The sequence below is a fragment of the Saccoglossus kowalevskii genome, chromosome 5, assembly GCF_978046115.1.
Source record: "Saccoglossus kowalevskii chromosome 5, keSacKowa6.1, whole genome shotgun sequence".
Taxonomy (NCBI): domain Eukaryota; kingdom Metazoa; phylum Hemichordata; class Enteropneusta; family Harrimaniidae; genus Saccoglossus; species Saccoglossus kowalevskii.
Genome location: NC_140645.1, coordinates 31174230 through 31191590, shown reverse-complemented (window position 1 = coordinate 31191590; position 17361 = coordinate 31174230). Strand labels below are relative to the sequence as shown.

General features: G+C 34.6%; 1 protein-coding gene across 2 annotated transcripts in view; it reads right to left on the bottom strand.

Annotated features, from left to right (window-relative positions):
• The window catches only part of LOC102808783 (nephrin-like), a 28701-nt gene extending 15451 nt beyond the window's left edge, over positions 1-13250 (bottom strand). Inside the window, exons 1-4 of one of the 2 annotated variants that reach the window (XM_085499309.1) lie at positions 13198-13250; positions 8179-8243; positions 6470-6796; positions 139-420 (exon numbers count right to left, since the gene is read on the bottom strand). In XM_085499309.1, coding sequence (XP_085355435.1) covers positions 139-420; positions 6470-6796; positions 8179-8227 — 658 coding nt within the window. In that variant the 5' untranslated portion in view covers positions 8228-8243; positions 13198-13250. Of the gene's footprint in view, positions 1-138; positions 421-6469; positions 6797-8178; positions 8244-8457; positions 8577-13197 lie in introns of those variants that run through there. The other variant, XM_085499310.1, reaches the window with a different exon arrangement.
• Between the last annotated feature and the right edge of the window lie 4111 nt (positions 13251-17361).

Genomic DNA, 17361 nt, shown 5'->3' with positions numbered 1-17361 from the left:
CACCACGACAAACTTGTTAGGCAGGGGGAAAATTAATAAAATTTAATGTTTCTGTTCATGTTCAAGCCCAGCAAAGAAATTACAAGATTTATCTGTTATGTATGTATATATACTTTTTTTTACTATACATGTACTTACACTGAACATCAAAGGTGATAACATCTTCACAAGCGACAGCGTCTGCTAATGTACCATGGCTTATTTTACAATTGAATGGTACCTCGGCGTCATCTCTGCTAAACACTGGGGAATATATAACAGGAGAGGTTCCTTTGCTTGGTGTATCAACTCCATCTTTCATCCACACAAGAGTTGCTGGTGGTGTAGCATCAGCGATGCAAGACATAGTTGCATCACTACGACCTTCAACCACTTCATTTTCTGGACCAGCACCGGTCACTTCACAGGTAGGTGGACCTTCTGTATGAGTAAAACAATTTCACATTTGTTGATTAAAGTGTAAAGAAAGTAACTAGTTTTGCACCTACAAACTGGGAGACGCATGAACAAAATACAAAGACTGATGGATCGCATCTTTGAGATACATGTAGTTTTGATGATCAAAAATTAAATTTGTTGATTTACAGTATAAAGTTCTCTTCAAATTTTATAAAATGATTTTCCAAAATGTTTCAATTTTTTTATCAAGACCTGAAGCAAAGGCACACCACTGATCAAAATATTTTGAAAATCTTTCAAAAATCCACTGTCACTTTTGTTTTTCTGTCATTTTTTTATTGTCTTGTATTTTCTAATGTTTCCATTTGTTCCAGCTTCTTTGTTTTTCCTTTATGTATTTTTTATATTCACAAATGAAACTATCATAAATGCAACTGCTGATTTGCATGCAATTCTATCGGATCATATATAACAGTTGAGGGCAGCATCACTATATTCAAGGTGCACGACAATTCTTTGTTCCCATTAAGCAACGTACTGCCAAACGCTTTAAATTCGAAATAGATAAATATTTGTAAATATCTGAAGTCGGTGAAAATCGATTAATTGTGCAGCATAAATACTTTTAAAAAAAATCACAAATTTCTCGAATAGTGACGCAGTATACAGTATTAATGGTAAACAAATACAAGATTATGAAAAGAATCCTTTATTTGAAACGAGATAAAACAAACCATATGTTGACCTATCATTAACAGCGAAATACATGTAATATGGGCATATTAATGGATGGTCATTAATCACATCAACTACATTAGCATTCATGGTCATAACCATTAAGAGAATTTGACCTATTTTAAGGTCACATAAATTTACTTGTTTTTCTTTATATTCTAGCACGATTTCAATCCTTGTTATCCAGGACACCTTGTCAGAATCATTTATCAATGCATTTTATTAGCCCATCGAAGGACACTTCTTTTGTAGATTTCATTAAGAATAAAATACCAATTGTAAAAATGAAATTTAAGTTTCAATATTTTCTTATTATTTTATGGTTTTTTTCTATGATTGTTAGTCTAGAAAATAAATATATACATGAAGTTAAGAACGAAGACTAACTTTGCTACAAAGAATCACTTTTGATTAAATTCTAAAATTTTGAAAAGGTAGTAAAAGAATTTAATGGAAAAAATAAAAATTTCCTCAAAATAGACTCCAAGCAACACATTTGAAAACACGATTTTATCCAAAATTGCATTGTTGAAATCAGACAGCACTAGACGTTTTATTGTTCGCCTCATTAGCATATGACCTGAATTCAAGAAACGTTAAAGCTCGTAAACATCACGCAATAAATGTCTGCAATTCCACGTCAATCGTAAAAACTCTAATTGGTTTTTTCTCTCATCTCGACTCAGTTATTGCAATCGAATTATCATGTTCACCCGGTGGTTCTTTGTAGGTGTAAGATAAAAATAAAAAGAAAAAGGAAATAAACATGAAAGTGAAGAATGAACCACACTGGTAGGTATTCAACAATTAATAAAACTCAAAATTTTGACATGTAAATCAATTGATTAATAAGGTAAATTTAAATTTCCTGCTACGTAATTTACTCATTTAGAAACTTGTCCAGATAGAGATGCGTCATAAAAATATGATTAATTTTGACCATAGACTCCTGTTATTTACATTATAACATGTATGCCTAATAGAAGAAAATACAAGTCAAATTTGGCATTTATGGTAAATGCGTAAAAAATAAGTAAATATACAGGTGAATGGTTACAACAAATTACAAAATTTGAATTATAAAAAATATTTGTGCATTTAATCAACTTAGATTTCTCAAAAACCATGGGTAGATTGATTATCTGAAATACCAGGTTCTATTTTATTTTGATCTAAAACTTCAGTCAATGCAAAACCATTCACAACATTGTACCTGATTGGCTAACAGTGGCATTAACCAACATTGTAAAGTGATCAATAAAATGTCTTTATTAAGTCACCAGGCTCTTGTTATCTTGCATGTCAAAGTATCACATTGAAATGAGTGAATCAGAAAACATTTATTTGAATGTCATTTATTTTGTATGTCAACACATTTTAGTGTAAAACTCACCAATGGAAGCACTACAATAAAGCACAGTCAGTGATGCATTAATACCAGAGTTAATAAAATACCAACTTTTAACATATGGAATAGGGCGAATCGGCATTAATATACAACATTTGAATTATGGGAAAACTAGGCTACTTGCTGATCTGTGATACTAGAAAACTGACAACTTCAACCCCTCAATCTTCACAAGAAATTAACAAGTTGCCGAATATGGCATAATTCCTCCATCCGATGGTTCTGAGAAATTAAAACTCGACAAGGCCTTTACTCATTGCCACCTGTGTGAATTATTCAATGGCCTATAATGCCAAGGTCAATAAATACATTAATTAAGTATTGGACTCGCTTTATCTTGTGTATTGCATTATTAAGGTTTCAATTTGCCCAACAAATCCATTCTAGTCGTTATTTCTTTGAATCTAAAAATATAATTTCGTTCTAGGAACCTTATTCACATTGTTCATATTCCCAGTGGACATTGTGATTTGATTATATGAAAAAATAAGGCCAGGTTTGAGAAATTTTATAGAGAACTGCAAGTCGAACTTGATATGAATAAATAAAAATGCCACAAAAAGGGGGCAAGTTGCTACTTAGTTAAAGCGGTCAGTATAGTATTCTTTAGAAAATTCTTTTTCAGAGAAGAAAACATTTATTGTGTCATGTGAAGGCCATCTACATTAATATCAGTTTTGTAAATATTCAATCATGATTCTATGAAAAGCACAACTGTTCAACCTTGAGCACCATGCTTATATAAATGTCTCATCCCAACAGCAGCTCTACCACACCTGATCGAAATGGTTGGTCCCAAAAGTTCAGTTCAACAAACTATCAAACTCGTTTTAAAAAACATCAGAAATTACATGAAGACATTAGTGTGCGTCAAGGTTAGCCGTCTTGCAACCAATAATTGCAACGTGGACAGCCGTACGTAATAAATGAACGTGACGATTACTTCCTGCAAGTTGTATTTGCCGTATACTTGATTCGTTGTTATCAGAGGATATTTCTCGCATGCTTCATCCTGAAACTGTATAAATTCACACCTTGCAACAATGTTACACAAACTAATTAAGATTGGCTAAAATTGAAACAATTGTCTTGGCAATCAATTAGATGTGCATTAAGGGCAATGAAGTCGACTAACCTACCTCCCCTCAGGGGGTTAATGGAATATGCCAGGTGTTTCAAGGAAGACTTAAAACAGAAGTTGAACAAACTATGATAAGTCGGGATGTAGGGCAAGGCATCACAAGGAAGCCATTAACATAATGCCTTGCGTGTAAAATATCAGACGTGTATTAAAAATATCTTATTTATATTTCATACACAGTGCACAAACGCTTATAATATGATCATTGCTAGGTGTCAATCAAACTTAATATCTGACTATAAAATAGCCTATTGATATAAAATAGCCTATTGTTATTCTACAACAGCCTATTGTTATTCTACAACAGCCTATTGTTATTCTACAACAGCCTATTGTTATTCTACAACAGCCTATTGTTATTCTACAACAGCCTATTGTTATTCTACAACAGCCTATTGTTATTCTACAACAGCCTATTGTTATTCTACAACAGCCTATTGTTATTCTACAACAGCCTATTGTTATTCTACAACAGCCTATTGTTATCCCAAAATGCAACTAATTGTTAAGGGACTGCTCTGCATTTGTCTGGAATAAAACACAAGGGAGTGCAAGACAAATAAGATTGTTAACACGTCACTATTTTTCAATGCTATGGGGAGAACTTGCAACCCTAAAGATACATCAAGATCTATTGAAATTCATGTCTACTTTGTGGATAGGATTGTAGAATAGGTGATTTTTCTAGCCTCTGCAAGATCTTGCATATTGCCTGAAACATGGTTCATTTGCTTCATCAAAATTCACCATCAAAGGTGTGTAGTATATCCTGGGGGGCGGAGCTACGTCACAGACGTTCTACGTTGCTAAGACGCGCACCACTGTACCACGTATTTCTAAGGGCTTTGTGCGCGCTACTGTGGAACGCCGGTGGAGCCGGTGAAAACTCGAGAAAACACAAACTCAACTTTGAAGTAATCCTGAACAACCAAATTCATACATGTTACACACGCAGGGCTAATCTTGTTACACTGTTCAGGGGAGTCTCAACAACCATCGCAAAGTACCGTTTTCTACCGTTTTCACCGCGAGGGTTGCCAGGCGGTAGAAATTGCCCGGATGTCCGCCCCTGAGGATTGTTACACATTTATATCCACTTCTTTCGTGTTCGTCAAATTCTATGTTATGTTTTGATGACACTATAATGCTATGACCTTTGGGTCAAATACTACCCACAATGCATTGCAGGCATGTCATTTTGGATGACTTGTAATGTGTCTATTGAACAATACTTCTTAGTTATCAGTTAGTGATTAGACACGAATGACTGAAATTTTTACTTTTCTATTAGTCGGCAATCAAACATTACTGAGAAACCATAAGGATTTGGAGATGTCTCTGAGGCAGGAAACATTTTCAACTTCTCTTCAATATGTCCATTTATTTTCAAAGCGATACCATGGCAACCGAGTACGTTAAAGTGGACCTGCCAGCTGCCCGACCATTTTGAGGTCTTAATTCCCTTATTCAACACACTAAAAAAGGATTTCAGTGTAGAATAGAAACACGAACACACTAACGTAACATGCACATAATGAAAACCCCACATCAGTATTTTATCGGCATGCCTGGCAATCAATACATTGAGATGCTAACAACACTGACAACGTTACTACATCTGAATCACAATTGCTGCACTCAATATGTAAACAGGGACACGATTTAAAAAAATGTGGGGGACGAAATGTAAGCAAGGAAGCTGACTACATTGCACGTCCCAAACCCACTCACATGTCCCCCCACCCCCACCCCACCGCCACGCCAACGTAATTTTTATAATCAAGAAAGATAATGAATTACAAGCTACAAGTGACAACTACAATTAAGCTGCATCTGACAGCAAATGTCCGTTTTACGGACAAAACTGGCATTACATGATATGCATGTTAATTCAATTTTCACACCCTGCTATTACATTTTATCTTTTACGTAAACTGAAACCGACATTATAAGAGCCAACAGCTTAAAATGGGTAAAAGAAACTGGGTCAAAGGTAACACAATGATATTGTATAGGCATTTTGTATTCAATCCTCCCACACACGCACTCAACACACAGTTGCATTATAAAGAGTTTTTGTCAGACGCTGACCCTGAATGGCCTTCAACACCTTTGCAGAACACTATTCAATTTTCAAGACAAGCGAAAAAATAGATTAGGTGTAGTTTGACTGCAGTCGCAATAATACAACTGCAGAAGAAACAATTTTCCCTCAGTCTTTTGATGCACAATCACGTTGACGTTTTCGTAAGTAACAACCATTATATATTTTCTAAAATTGAGAAGGGAAATTATTCATCCAAAATTATTAAAAATCACTAGTTCTAGTTCTTGTGCATATTTTTCACCAGTATTTTTAAAATTACAATCGCAATCACTTTTGTATGATTTGGAAAGTTGGGGTGGGGTGGGGTAGGGGAAATGCGAGGGTTATTCACAATTTTATCTCAGTGAAAATTTCACAGTTCTACAAGCAGACCATGAGCATCTTTCCAAAAAAATATTTTTTTAAGTCACATTTTTAAATCAAAACATTCCAACAGAAATAAAGCAATTTGCATTACACTGTAGCACCAACAAAAATCATTTATGATTTGTCTGGCAGCACATACCGATCAAGATATTTCGCATGATAAAAAGTTTTTACATAACTCGTTTTATTCATGGTCTTTTACCTGTTAAGATACAAGATAAGAAATATCACACGGATTGTCATGTGATCATCGCTAAGTATCAGTCGTCTATTATACTTTCATAAGAAGTACAGATATTATAATAGCACTTACCCAAAACTGTTATGTCAGCTTCTTCTTCCAGAATGATTGTTCCAGAGTAGGAACATTTCCACATCGCCATATCATCAAAGTTAGCATTCCTTATTTTTAACGTAAAGTCACCGTTTTGCGTATTACCGACAATCTCGCAACATTCATCAAAATCATGATCAGCGAAAAGCTGGCCTGCTTTGTTACCCAGGTACAGCGATAATTGCCCTCTGTTCCATCCGAGACTGGCGGAGCCTTCAAAATCATTGAAACTACAATTCAACAATACCTCGTTTCCTTCCAAAACCACAGTATCTATGGGAACACCACGAAATGACTGCGACAATACTGTAAAAAACACAGAATACATTCAGTTAAAAAATGTAATGTTCATACAATGTACAAGAAATCATATTATGAATGCATGAAATAACCTAATTCATAGCTATGTATGAGACGAATGCACTAGTCTCCATTTCTACGAAAGTTTGTCAGTTATCAGAAGAAACGAAGTACAACCACTACATACTATGACAGACCCCACACCCTTCCCATGGCTTTCGTTGCATATGGCAGTTATTTTCACGAGTGATTTGGTGTATCCTGCGGCCGTACTTTCACGGGTGAATTTTAATAAAACTGTTACTAGATGGTCAACAAACATTAAGTTCTCCCAATCGTAGTATTCCATGTGATGTACGCCTAAATATCCCAAAAATGTTGCTGAATGATTTGAACAGGATAAAAATATAGTTGAAAATATATTCACAAAATAAAAATAGTTCGGTTGTCAATGAATCCACCATTGTCATTTGCATATTGACCATGAAAATTATATCGGTGATATGCAAATTAGTTGAAGTCGAAATAAGTGACTGCCTAAAAGTACAATTACTGTTCAAATTTCATTTCACTCGGCAAGTATATTCATGTACTCCAAGAGAAAAATATCGTACTTCCAAATATTGTTTATTTCTGCTATGTTTCAAAAAACAGTACTCCTAAAGGGACTACGGTACTTTGTTTTCTCTCAGACCTCATTTGCATATGGGGTATGGAAATACCGATTTTGATTTCAGGAACGGATCAAAATATACTGCAGTACAATGTAATAATTCAAGACATTGCATTGTAGAATGCGGTATCACACAGACAAGTACCGCATGTTTTTAGACAACCATTATCTTCAGGTCTTCTACATGCATGTACATTGTATGTCAAAACAGAAAGCACCACACAGGTACACTAACAATAAGTCCATTATGTATTGTCTACTTGACATGCCAATGTAGACGCAATAACCTTGTGTGCGTTTCAGATTTACTTAGTATCATGCCATCAATTTGTTTGGCGGTTGGAAAATACATCATCTATGAATATATATATAATATTGCATCAAACTGTCATTTCCTCCTAGATTTTTCACTTAAGGTATGTCCAAATTAATCAGCAAATACAAGAAGTGCCACCAAAGGGTTGGTGAAATATATTGTACATTAGCATGCATTTTCTATATAAACAAAATTTAACCTCATCTACGGTCTTATACATCACCCCTAATTAAAAGATATCCCTGAGGAGACCTCATCATTGACAATCTAAGGTAGCTGCAATGCAAAGCAACAGACTTTAATTTTGGTATCAGAGTATTGTATTAAAGCATACCCATACCCCCAAAAATGCCAGTATGTCATACTCCTATATAATAAGATGTGTAACGATGTACTCACCCATTACTGGTAATAGACAGCAGAATACGTAGCAAGAGATTCCCATCATTACAGGTAGTCTGGCTCTGAAATGAAGACAAACATGAATGTAAACATAACGCAACTTGCAAAAGGCATGGGCTTCTTACTTTGCATAACAATACCTAGGGTCATGGGAAATATAAATCTGACGAATGAATGAGAACTGCAATAAAAAGCATTTTTTTTATCGTGCAAATGTAATTTGCGTAGGAAACACAATAACTGTCAGTAAATTAATGTTCTTAAATAAGAACCTACAAATGTATAGACTAGATCCAAAACAATTCCTTATTCAATTGATTTTGTCAATTCTCTGAAGCACAGCCAAGAGGTGAGGAAGACGTCTGGTCAACAGCTATAAATAAGCATCGATAGCCAAAGTGTCTTTTTGTAGGCGTAGTCCGAAGCATGCGCAGTCGATGCTTACAATTCAAACTCTGATTTTATTAGGATGTAGAGTTGTAGCTGCCATTTCGACATCAACAAGAAATGCATTTTATCGTAAATAAGGTAGAGAGTGGTTTTTATATATAATAGGAATTTTCAATAAAAAAAAATGGGTAGGGTATCTGTATAAATCTTTCTGTAACCCAAATTTTGCGTTTATTATAGATTTTCAGATGAACATAACTCAATAAAGAGCAACAGTACATCTCATTTCTAGCCAGTGCTTTGATTTTATAACTAAACCAATTTAAATTCATGAAACATTTTTAATAAGTATTAGCCAAGTTTAATATGCAGGGACATTTAGTCATGAAGCCTAAAGATCAAGTAGCAGAAAGTTCCTCAAATTGTTCTTTTGAAAAAAACTGCTGTCCATCCATCTGAGTAATATGATTGTCAAACAGACAATGCACGTTTTCTCAGTTGAATTGTAGTGTAAATGTCAATATAGTCGGGTCAAAATTGTACGAAAAGAGAAACCTGATTTGATTACATCACACAACATATCAAGATGTTTCAGGACATTTTTTCTATGCACGATTGAGATTTAACTAGTTGCTTCTTCATGTGCATCAATGACACTTTATATTTGCTTCAACTTCACACATCAACTGCGCCTATATAATTACCATAGTCTGTTGAGGCAGGCAGGCAGGAAAGCAAATTGCTATTGAGTTGTCTGAATGGCAATATTACTTGTCCTGCCTGGTCAATGAGACTACTTCGTGTTAAGCCCAGCCTCAATTGTAAAGAAAATATTTGAATATTTTTAGGCGTCAATGAATTCAGGTGACGCGACTACTGCCTTCAAAGAATTCCAAGCCTTGAAAGATTGGCTCACATTCTCTAATTAAGACATTTCATTCTTGGGTCAATAGTTTAAACAGCATTATCACTAACTGTAAGTCTATAGCTTTTGTCTGTCTTGGTATTTATGTTTTTTCTGATACAGATACTAGAATTTCTTAGTCTTGCATAATATTTTCAACATTATAACCTAAAAATCTGTTAACTAATTAGAATAGAAAGAGGCAGTAAACTGACTTGGAAAATGCAAATTCAGGATTGGTGAACATGTTCTATTTTTATAAACTTTTGAAACACCGGACATTTGTATATATACATATTGTATAAAAACAATTCACTTTTATGGCATGTTCAAATTTATCAATGATTTGATTATCTTCCTCAACAGCACAATTCTCACAAAAATGTTGGTGCAATAACGAGATATCTGGGATGTGATTTTTATAGTTTAGTTCATGGTGCCTTTTGTACAATAGCACACCTGAACCTAGTTTTCAGATGTTTACTGGACATCAGTTATGTAAGAGTCAATGGAAATCTGACACTCCCACTGAGTACTGCAAATGCATTAAATTCACTGGGTTTTAATTTCGCCATTTTCACTGATGAGGAAAATCCAATAAATTAAATCTATGTGAACATGTACAATAAAACTGTGGGGCTAATTTCTGGATAGCGGTGTTCAGAGATACTTGAAATTGTCTGGCATTTTCTCATGATTTTTTTTCTCACTCAGGGGGTGGGGATTAAGAACCTGTGAACAATAATATAGGGGATAGGGTAAGGTGGGAAAAGGTTAAGTAACCCATGGGTTATTCTAGGATTTTTTTAAACAAGGAAACAGTGGGGCAGCGCCCTTATGCTATGGGCATGCGCCCACTTAACCTGCAAAGCAGGGAGAAAACATAAAATTCTGATTGACCAGGGATCACATGTGACCACAGTCTTCAACTGTGATCCGTCTGATAGTATTTTTGGCCCCAAGGAAGTCATAGAATGTTCCATTTTAACTTAGAATTATCAAAAAATCCACACCCTGGTAGGGAGAACCTTATCTACCCCACTTGGTGACGCCGCTGAATTGCAGTGCTCCTTCTTGTTTTTTTTCAGAAAAAAAGTGTGGTAATCATTATAGAGCATATTCAAGCAAACGGGAGTACTCATAAAACCGCAAACAGTTGCACTGTCACAACTTTTTTTGTAAACACTGGCAGCTTTTTTACCGATTGGAGTAGCGAAACTAGACCACTGCACTCTCCTGAAAGCCTCTTTGTATTGACAACCTAATTTGCATACCATAATTGGCCATTTGCCATGTATACTATGTCTGACATATTTACAAAGTGCAAAATAAACATGTAACATTCTGTTATTACAAACCACTACCAACTCCAACACATCCCGCCCAAACAGGTTAATACATAATTAGTCTAAAAAAAAAACTATTAAAAAGATAAGACACCAGGCAATATTTTTACAGGACACTGTACGTGAAACTACTACATAACGATTCAGATGACCAAGCTAATTTACACTCGACTACGTGCACATCCTGACATTTCAATCATTCGACAAATCCTCAAAGAAAAGAATAATTTTGCTGTTCTCAGAGATAAAGATAATGACAGTCAATGTAATGATATTAAAAATACAATCAAGGTTGAATAATTAAAGCAATACTACCTGCGTATGTATCCGTAAACAAAAATAGGGTTGCAATGTATTGGGGTAGTGAGGGCTTTCACCTTAAATTAACTATTGACCCAGTGTTCTCCGCAATTGGGTTTTTGTCGGGCGTGTCAAGTACTGCAATTTGAACAATAACAAAATTTGATTTGGTTTCATTTTCAGAGAATAAGGTCTCAGTCACAAAATTAGACTTACGAATTTAAAATTTGCCATAAAGTTTGTAAATCATTTTCAAAATATTATATGTTGTGTTATAATACTGCTGTATAACAATACATTCTAGAATGACATGTTAATAAAGTTAATCAATTATTATGTAGTAGAATGACGGGTTAATAAAGTTAATCAATTATGAAGTAGAACGACAGGTTAATAAAGTTAATAAATTGTTATGAACTAGAATGACAGGTTAATAAATTTAATAAATAATTATGAAGTATAGGATTTTAAAAAGAAGAAGTCGCAATAAAATGAACCAACATTATTCAGGGGTCAAAATTAAGCCATGTCCACCTATCAGACAGGTAGATTTTAGCTGGACCAGGTTAATGTACAAATTGTCCCTTACCAAATTGAGTAGAGCCCAAAGTAGCAAACCCAAATAATTGCTTAGAGTGTTAAGACTTATGAAATGATAAACCAAGAATGGAACTTCTTTATTTATCCTGCTGGAGACTGGTACCTTTATTTGCAACCCTGTCCAATTAATTAACCTGTTTTAATTTCAACTTCTATCAACAAAATTTGTCTTCGAAATCTCGTTCATCATTTAGTCCAGTAAATATTGATCAGAAAAAAGGGTCTGAAAACAGACAATATACAGTAAATATATTGCACTAACTTTATTAATCAGCAATCAGAAACCTTCTCAATAAGCTAATTTGAAAAAACCCAGGTTACACTCGTTTGTAATGTTTCAAAATTATGTTTATTGAACCACACCCAAAATTATATGCCACTTTCATGACCCCTGAAAGTCATAAATCCTGGTAGGTTTTTGGTATGACAGCAACATGCGTCTTTGTTCTTAACAATTTACTCAAGTTGCTTAAACAGATAGACAAGGCTTGGGGGAAAATGTTATGAAATATAAAAATATAAACTTATTTCTAGTCTTATTTCATGTCTTTATTACAGACTTTGCTAATTTTCATATCTTTTGCTACAAAAATGACACAGGCTGAATTCCTACCGGTATATGTATGAATAGAAAATTACCTTGAAATACTGAATTTAATTTAAAGAACACAAGAAGGATGTTTCTCAGACTATCCGATTTCACCAAGCATATTTAGCAAACATATTCTAGGGGAACATTGATATTCAACATTTGTCTTGAATAGAGCATACAACTCCATTATTAGCAAATTAATCACTATCTAAATATTTTGTAATGCTAATCAAATTATTAATCAATATTTGATATTAGTAGTATTACATTGGGTGATTTAAATAGTTCAAGTTACAAATGTTTTTGCAGATCAGAATACAGCAATTTCTTAAGAGCGAGCCTATCACGAAGTGTCTGGATATATATTTATTCATTATAACATGTTATGTGTTAATTAATGTTTATATCCAAGGCTGGAGTTAGGATTTATAGCCCAAATTTAGACAAATTTAACACTACACATATATATGTCGGATAGTAAATTGTGCTACGTGTCCCAGACGTCGCCACTAATGGCCATCCCGGCCATTGAAAGAGAATCTGAGTGAGGAATGAACAGGTGTTGTAAACCAAATAGCGATCGACAGAATAGATTGTATGACGTCGTCGTTGACGCTCGAGATTCAATATCATGTTTCAACGAAGTACCCATCCAAGACAGTTAGTTGATCAACGTGCTGCTAAAAGCATTTAACATTTCATACATTGCATTGTTTTGGAAAACCTCATTGTCTGTTTGCGGCCGCCCCGCAATGTGTACCACGACCAAGCGAGCTGCATAAACTGCAGCAGGTAGTAGGAATATATACATACATTCATACGATGCAAAGCCAAGTACAATGAAAAACAAGAAGATAATTAAACTGTTTTTAAACACACTTAACTGTTGACGTAACTGTTGACAACTGTGATGCAACGCGATTTATAATCATGCACAGCGTGATTCATAATTATGCTGGATATGCAAATGTCACCTTGGCTTTTACTTCCGGTACAAAATGTCAGCACTGCGTACGGACTCTGACCTTATTTCTGTCAGTCGACATATAGAATGCCTAGTTTCAACGTATTGAAATAGTACTCAGAAATATACCTTATATTTTGAGTGTTGTGCCATCGTTAATATACATATTTAGTATCGAACGGACGTGTTTTGTACACCTGGGCGCTTCAAGAATCTAGGATATTGTGCTCCGTAAACAGTCAACAACTTGCATAGTCATGAAATACGATGGGGTCACATAGTAAGCACAACGCATAGTATTTCTATAGACTACTTACAGTGTACACAACAGTAAGCAAATAAACAAATATGGACTCATATAAACACATATTCTCGTAAAATATTAGTTTTGGCTATGAAACATATCTTGTACAACCATTACACAGCGACGCGCTCAGTGGCGGTGGCACAGGGGGCACATAGAGGGCGGTCGCCCCTCCAAAATCAAGCTGAAACCCTTTGTGTCCAAGCCCCTCAAAATACTGGAAATACCGTTTCAGAGGGTATAGATTTCAACATTTCAAGGTCGAACCTTCGGCGCGAGGTTAGTGAGCAGATCTCGCCCCCTCATGCAAAATTTCGTGCCGCCGTCTCTGGTGCTGGAGTAAAACAATAAAAACAGAAGCTGTTTATTACTTCTATGATACTTTGCTGTAAATACATGAGATTCTAAACTTTTAGAATACATTTTTATATGTTTGTTAATTGAACCGGAATGTTGTTCGTCGAAAAAATTGGTTATGTTTGCGGATGTCGATGACTAGAACGTAATACCTAATTCAGGTTGTCTAAGAAAGCATTGTCGTTTTTAATAAAAAAAAACACTAAAACTGAAGTCAGTTGCCAGCCCAACTTTCTAGACCAGAGTTTTAGAATATTTCAACGTCAAAAACCTACAAGTAGCGTATGACACGGTGGGAGTGTGTACAAATCCCTTGCTATCTGAGTAGTCGCCGGGTTGGTAGCGTCGCTTATGTTTGGGCTTCGAATAATAACACAACATTCAGCACCATCAATGAGGTCTGAACGTTACCTCACATAAAACAAAAATTGCAATTGACCTCACTGTGTAAATACATGCGTTGTGGAATACGGAAACAATCCCAATATCCTAATAACGAAGTTATGATGTAGACATATGTTGGACACAAGGATAGAAACATTAAATTATCATGAACAAAAATTATGTTGATAATTTCAAAATAAAACCAAAAATCTGGTGATTATAATATAAATTAGTAAATAATAATGCAGTAATAATACACAAATAGCCTGAATATATCTACATTACGCATCTAATTATTAAAGTGTCAATGAAAATACATACACAAATGAAAAGGTGAAATGATATCTATTTTATGATAAGCAATAGTTTTTCTGAGACCTATACAAATAAGAAAATTATTAGCCTTAATTCCAGTCATAATAAAATTAATACTTATTATAACCATGATTTAATAATTTTATTTCATTTAAATTTTGTACAAAATATTACAAGAACATTTATCTCATCAAAATAATCTTTAAAACATACGATGTGGATAATACAAATTATTCTGAATTTAGATGTGTCTTAGTAAAATATGACATGGTAGCCATGATTGTTACAAACGCAGACATGAAACACAGTCTCTCCACACCGGACTGTGCATGAAACCACTTGACTGCGTTCATACAAATACAACGAAATACGAAATATCATGTCACTGTTTGCTTTCTTATACGGGCAGGGCGAGGTTCAGGTATTGTACCTGCTTATCTGAGGTCATCACTGAGGTCAACTTTCCCATTCAATGTATTCATATTTAAATTATGTAGACATATCATATTAAATACCTTGGTAAATAGCATTCTATGTACAGTTAGACACGCTCCAAACAGGTCGTTAATTGTACTCTGTCATCCACACACCCACGCTCTAGTACTATTGATACACACATGAATTGTGTATTTGTTGTTTGATATCTGACACTCATTACCATAGCCACAATGTGTTCAGTATGGATGATTTATAAGGCTGAACCAGTTTATTTATAGCGTCACCTGAAAATAAGCAAATGGGAAAGATGTGTGTGAGGGCGCACTCACTTACGTTCTCCAACAAATTAGCTTTTAGTTTGCTATAGATAGTTACGTGTGCTTAAAATCAAAATTGGTGCACAGGAAATAAAGATACATTTATGTCAAGTGCGGTACAAGATGTGGACGTGGAAGGCTTCAAACCATACCATAATCGTCATCAACGAAACATGCAACGTAATTATTCGAATCTGATACCAACATAAACGTACACATGTTTTAAATAAACAATATGTCAATGAACATAATTTATACAATACGAAAATAAAAAATGAAAAAGAAAATGAAATTGTCGAATTTTTATATTGACATTTTCCAACCACGTCCCCTCCTGAAATACATTTAATTACTCAATTTAACTGTTTAAAACCTGGGATACCATTAGCTGAAATCTATTGTTTTGTTTTCACTATCCCAATGGTAAACGTGTTCTATCTCTTTGCACACATTTAGTCGGTATATGCTCCTGGCGTCGATTTAGTGCCGCGTCGTGTCACGGGTGACTATCTGACTAAACCGGTTCAGTGTCAATGCAGGCTATTCGTATTCTGACCGAGGCTGAACCTACTTGCGGTAATGTGTGTTCGTACTTTTGTAACTTTACTGTGCGTTTTATTTCCATTTTTGCACTAATTGGTGAATCGAAACCCTTTGCGGCGATAACCACTGCGACTAGTTTACTTGTGGGGTCCAAAAGTATAAATTTATCGTTTCTGTGATATAATTTTACGTTATTTGTCCAAATAAAATATGTCCTTATGCTTAATGTCTCCCAGGTAAGTACCGGGGGGGGGGGTGTATCTCTTAGATAAATATGCATTCATCTGTTCACCTACGTATCAGTAAATGTAGCAGTGACGAATCAAAATACAATTACACATTACATGATTCTCATATAATTCATCTTTCATTTGAGTATGTGATACGTCATCCTTAGAGTAATATTAAATGTATGAATGATAGTCAAAGTATTTAAAATATATCCATACAGTACAATGTTGATTTTTGCTCGTGATTCTAGGCGTAATGTCTGATATTTGTGTTGCAAATCTTTAGATTATACTGTTTATTTTAATTACAGTAAATTTACTTATTTATTTTTTGAATCGGTCACTTTGAATGCCATCGTAAAGACAATAACAACAATACGAACATCAAGGTCCCATTGTGTTCAAAGTTTGAACAAAATCCATTCATACATGATTGCGGTATAGTCCCGGAAGAAGCAGAAATAAATAATTTTTTTTTACGTTTTTTTAGCTCTAATATCGCCGCCAGAGATATTTTTGGTGTTCAATGAACAGTGTTACTATGGCAGGAAAGTACGCTATCGTTAGGAACATTTAATGGTATTACACTGTGTAAAATATAATGCAATACATAAAAATATGACACATATTTCAACAAATTCAGGTAAAGACTGTGCCGACGCCCCGGAGTCCTGGAATCAGGATTACTGTTTGTAACGGGAATAATAAACCTGAATATTGTTAGTATATAAAAGTTTTCATGACCCATTTTATAGATATCCTTTAATTCTCCATACCTTCAAGTGACAGTTATGTCACTATAAAGTGTTGTTTCCATTGAGGTGTCCATAAAAGATTATAGTGATAGATATTTACGAGCTGCTGTTTAAAGGAAATATCATCAACACACAACAGTATCAATAAGCGGACTTCCTCTCAAAACATCTACAAGCAATAAGAGAGCATACCTTTTAGCACTTCAATGACGTAATCTTGGATTTACACGAAGAATTGAAATTGTTTTCATCTGTGACTGTACATAAATAAAGATTATATATTTAAGAGATTTTACAATATTTCAGATGACGACACAACCACAAAATTCCGATCGAAATTGCTTTAACTCGCACTATGCCGCTTTCATCATACGGAAGCACTCTGTCACTAGAGGGCGCGTTTTCTAGGAATAGTTTACTATATTTCAGGACATTTGAACC